We start from the raw sequence: 4319 nt of genomic DNA on the forward strand, positions 1-4319 counted from the left end.
TTTGGGTCACCTGATTTACATATCGTATATCACTTGATGTTGCGTATACGTAAATGTATGTGTGTAGAGGAGCTCTATATGGTTTACTCTTACAAGTTTCTGGACTGTCGTCTGTAGTATCTGACATTTCTCTTCATTTCATTCCTCTCATATTTTCATGGTATACTTTCACTCTAAGAAAGGGGATTTCAAACTTTTTAAATAAGTGTATCCCCGGCAGCCTCCTTTTTAATAAGTGTATCCCTGGGGCAGAGGGGTGGCGAGCGGCCGGATGCAGAGTGGAGTGGGGGTGGTGAGCAGCCAGATGTGGAGCTGTGGTGGGGGGTGGGAAGTAGCCAGATGCAGAGCCGGGGGGCGAGCGGTGGCAACACAGTATATGTGCGGCTCTGCTCCTGCGCCACGGCCCTGGTGCTGTGAGGCAGCAGCACAAGGTGGCAGCACTCTGTCCCTGCCTGCCCCCACATACTGCCTGGTACCTTTCAGTGTAACCTCGAAGGTATGCGTACCCCCTGGTTGACAACCCCTGCTCGAAGGTAAGAGTGAAGAGGGAATATGCAGGTGCAAAATTTACTGCTGAAGATGTTGAAATTTTAGTAAACTAAATTTGTGAGTATGAAAAAATGAGGATTTTGAGTATTGTTGTTTATAAAAAGATACCCATCTCATATAGCTTTAAATACACTTGTAGTGTTGATAGCATCTGAAAACACTAGGTGTGTGTACACACTGGCCTGTTGGCAGCCAAAACACTATGGGAATGGGGCGGTCCATATTCCTTGGTGTTCAGCAGTAGATATTCCTCGTGCGGCATCTGAGTGTCAACAGCTCGGAGGCAACGTTCTGGAGCACATGTGCTGGAGCTTAAGCACTGTCACCAATGAATGTGGTCCTGCAAAAAAAGAAAGATACCATGCTTGTAGTCTCACCAGCTTAAGAACAAACATGGTGCCATCTGAAAAGATGGGCGTAAATGAAGTCAGTTAAAAGACAATGCATAAACATTGTATGTAGCAGCTGAAGCTGAATTCCCAGCTGTGAGTGTTTGAACAGCTGTCTGTCCCTGAAATTTAACAGTAGAAACCCACTGCCGATAGAAATTGAAATTGCCCAAAATGGAACAGAAGGATTCATAGACTGCACAGTTCAGCTCCAGATCTGTGTTTGAATTAAGATTGGCTTTGCTTCTCAAAAAAAGGCACCCGAGCCCTGAAGTTCAGAAACAATCAAAACTTTCCACCAAGACAGGGTGTTATCTCCTGTTGTTTGGTTCAGGCTCATGTCTTCCATTTTATAAAAAAGCCATGAATGAAATCCTGTGACGTTTGGCATCGTGGGCAGATTCCAGTTAACTGAACTGAAAAGCTCCTGCTGACTTTTGTGAGCTTTGGGTCAGGTCCTGTAACCTTCAGTGTTCACTTTTTTACAACCTGTTCCCATATATTTCCTTTATAGGCCTCATTTCTAGACACTGTGTTAAAATTATTAGAGTGTTTAAAAGTGTATTGTAAGGGTGATCAACGTTATTTTAGTGTGCCCTTTTTCTTATCTGACTAAGGGTAACAAGCTATCATTTTTTGTTTCTGTTGTGAACAGGAAATGTTTGATGTCATTTTGGATGAAAATCAGCTTGAGGATGCTTGTGAACATTTGGCAGAATACCTTGAGGCATACTGGCGTGCTACACATACTACCAGTAGCACACCCATGACTCCTCTTCTTGGAAGGAACCTGGGATCTACTGCACTTTCACCATACCCTACTGCAATCTCTGGATTACAGGTATGAAAATGCATCTGACCCCAGTCACTAGTACAGGTCAGTTTGATTATATTTATAGAAGAATGGTATATTTTCTGAAATGTATCCAGTATTTGCTTTATTGATTACTATTCACTGTTTGGCAACTGCCAGCAGTAAGAATGTTAACTAGATTCCTGTTAATCAACAGAGAAACATTTAGTCAGTTGAGTGCTCCAGCACTCTGACTAGTTTTGTTTTAAGGGGGAATAAAATAGCCATATTTTTTTGGTATGGAGAATAAATGGAGATTAATGGCACTCCATCAAGTGCTATATTACAAAATGGCATCTTTTTATCAGGAAAGAAGTGCCATTAGAAATAAGAGCCTTCAGAATGAAAACAAGCATGTACAATATGTTACAGCACTTCTGATAACAGCTACTATAGTTAAGGATGCAGAACAGTTTCTATTATAACCCCATTTTCACACACTCATAACTACAAAACATGCACCTTTTCGGCAAAAATTTTCTGTGCTTGTCTCTTGCCCAAGTATAAAGTTTCAGCAAAATGCCTTCACCTGTTTGAGTTCTTTGAGTGTGAATAAAATACATTGTACCCATTGAAAAAAAATTCTGACCATTTTTTTTCACAGGGATAGCTCAAAAACGGCCGAACTTTGAAACGTCAAACGTGGCATGTAAATAGTCCTTAATGAGAAGTACGTGCTTTACTAAGTTTGAACAAAAAATTGTTTTTGAAGTGATAGTTATGAATGTTTGAAAATGCAAGATCAGGAATGCAGTGATCATTGTCATTAAGGCTGAAAGTTTCAGAAAGAGTTCTGAACGGTTGTGTGACTTTTGAGGAGTGTGCACTTCCTAAATGTATGTCATCAACAGAGGAAATAAGTCCTAATGAATAATTTACCTGACAAATTTAACCCCTGTTCTGCTTATGGAATATGTGGAAGCAGGTAATAATTTCTGAAACATGGATTAAATATTCAAACTGATCCATTATGCACTGTGTCCAGTATGTATACAAACATTATGGACTGATTGCAGACAATGCACTGAAAGTGTATAATATTTTATGCTTACATTTCTAACTACCTGGCGTGATTCAGTTAGGCCCAGTAAGCGTCTGTTCCCTAACCAGATGAATGCACAAGCAGTTCTGGCATTAGTAACTACACAAACAAAGAAAACATTTTGCTTCTAGTCTCACTTAATTTTAAACTTTCAGTTTTCCATCCACCCCTGTCAGCAGAATGGCATTATCTAGAATGTTCACTGGAACTAATTTATTAAAAATGTGGGTATATGCACTGATTTTTTTCCAATATCTTTATATTTATGATGAATTAACAACAGCAGTGATGGTAAAACAATATGCCATATGTTTAAGGAAAATGTTTACTGGATCCAGCATGCGGGGCTAGTCTGTGGACCCAATCTGGCCTGAGGACCAGCCCAGCACCACTAATCCAGCCCATAAACCCAATGAGTTTGACACCCCTTGTTTACAGAGAGATGGAGTTACCTGTGTTAGGCTGAAGGGGGGGTAGCTTTGCACCGTATAGACTAGGGGTGGGCAATTATTTAGACTGGAGGGCCGCTTAAGGAATTTTAGTGAGCTGTTGTAGGCTGGGGACGGGGGGGGAAGGGGAAGGTGCTGGCTCAACACGGGGTGAGTAATTAATTCTATCTGACCCTAGGTCTGTTCATCAAGCACCCAGGGGCACCAGATGGAGTGGGTGGGCAGACAGGGTCTCCATGGCCCAGGACCCCCACAGACAGGGCGTGCTTGGCCAGGCAGATGGGATGTGGGCATGGAGTGGTGCCCAGGAGAAGGATGGGCAGGCAGGGCTGGGATCACAGGGTGGTGGGTGACAGCATGGGACTGGGGCCCAGGGCAGGTAATCTGCATGTCCCTGAGATATGTGCCAGTTCTGTCGGCAGGGACATGCAGGGAACAGATTGTGGCTCTGCCCTGGGCTCTAGGCCTGTGCTGTCACCATCCCGTGAACCTGACCCCAGTGCCCATCCACCTGTCCCACTTCTGGATGCTCCTCCCTCACTACCCAAGGCCCCATCCCATCCACCAATCATGCCCTGCTCACGGGGGTTCTGGGCCAGTCTCCTTGGAGACCCCTCCCACTCTGTCCAGCTCTCCTGGTGGTGGGTGCATGGTACACAGGCAGGGGTGCCTGGGTAGCAGGACCAGATTTGATGGTAGCAAAGACACTGGCAGCAGCAGCTGGGCAGTGTGAGCCTCTGCTACAGGGGCTGGTGGGAAGCTGAGCCCAGCTGCTATTCCCCCTCCCCCACCCCCGCAGCTTCCCCTCCACTGCATGCTCAGGGGTGGTGGAGCCGGCTGCAGGTGCCATGGTCCAGGCTGAATCCCGTGTCTGGGCCAGGCAGGGCTAAGGCACCTGCCTTGGGCCAGACAGAATCCCTTGGCAGGCTGGATCTGGCCCACGGGCCATATTTTGCCCACTAAATCAGGGATCTGATTGCATGAGCTTGGGCTTACAAAAAGTTGTGCTATACATTTCTGATTTAGTTAGTCTGTAA

General features: G+C 44.9%; 1 protein-coding gene across 2 annotated transcripts in view; it reads left to right on the plus strand.

Annotated features, from left to right (window-relative positions):
• Positions 1–4319, plus strand: part of CACNB4 (calcium voltage-gated channel auxiliary subunit beta 4) — a 200089-nt gene that overhangs the window by 164510 nt on the left and 31260 nt on the right. Inside the window, exons 12-13 of one of the 2 annotated variants that reach the window (XR_002098499.1) lie at positions 1594–1779; positions 2396–2461. Coding sequence is in view for 1 of the 2 variants with exons in the window: in XM_019522409.1 (XP_019377954.1) it covers positions 1594–1779 (186 nt within the window). In the remaining variant the exon portion in view is untranslated. The remainder of the gene's footprint in view (positions 1–1593; positions 1780–2395; positions 2462–4319) is intronic. The other variant, XM_019522409.1, reaches the window with a different exon arrangement.

Source organism: Gavialis gangeticus, unplaced genomic scaffold (genome assembly GCF_001723915.1).
Source record: "Gavialis gangeticus isolate Ggan-Ray unplaced genomic scaffold, GavGan_comp1, whole genome shotgun sequence".
NCBI classification, from domain to species: Eukaryota; Metazoa; Chordata; order Crocodylia; family Gavialidae; genus Gavialis; species Gavialis gangeticus.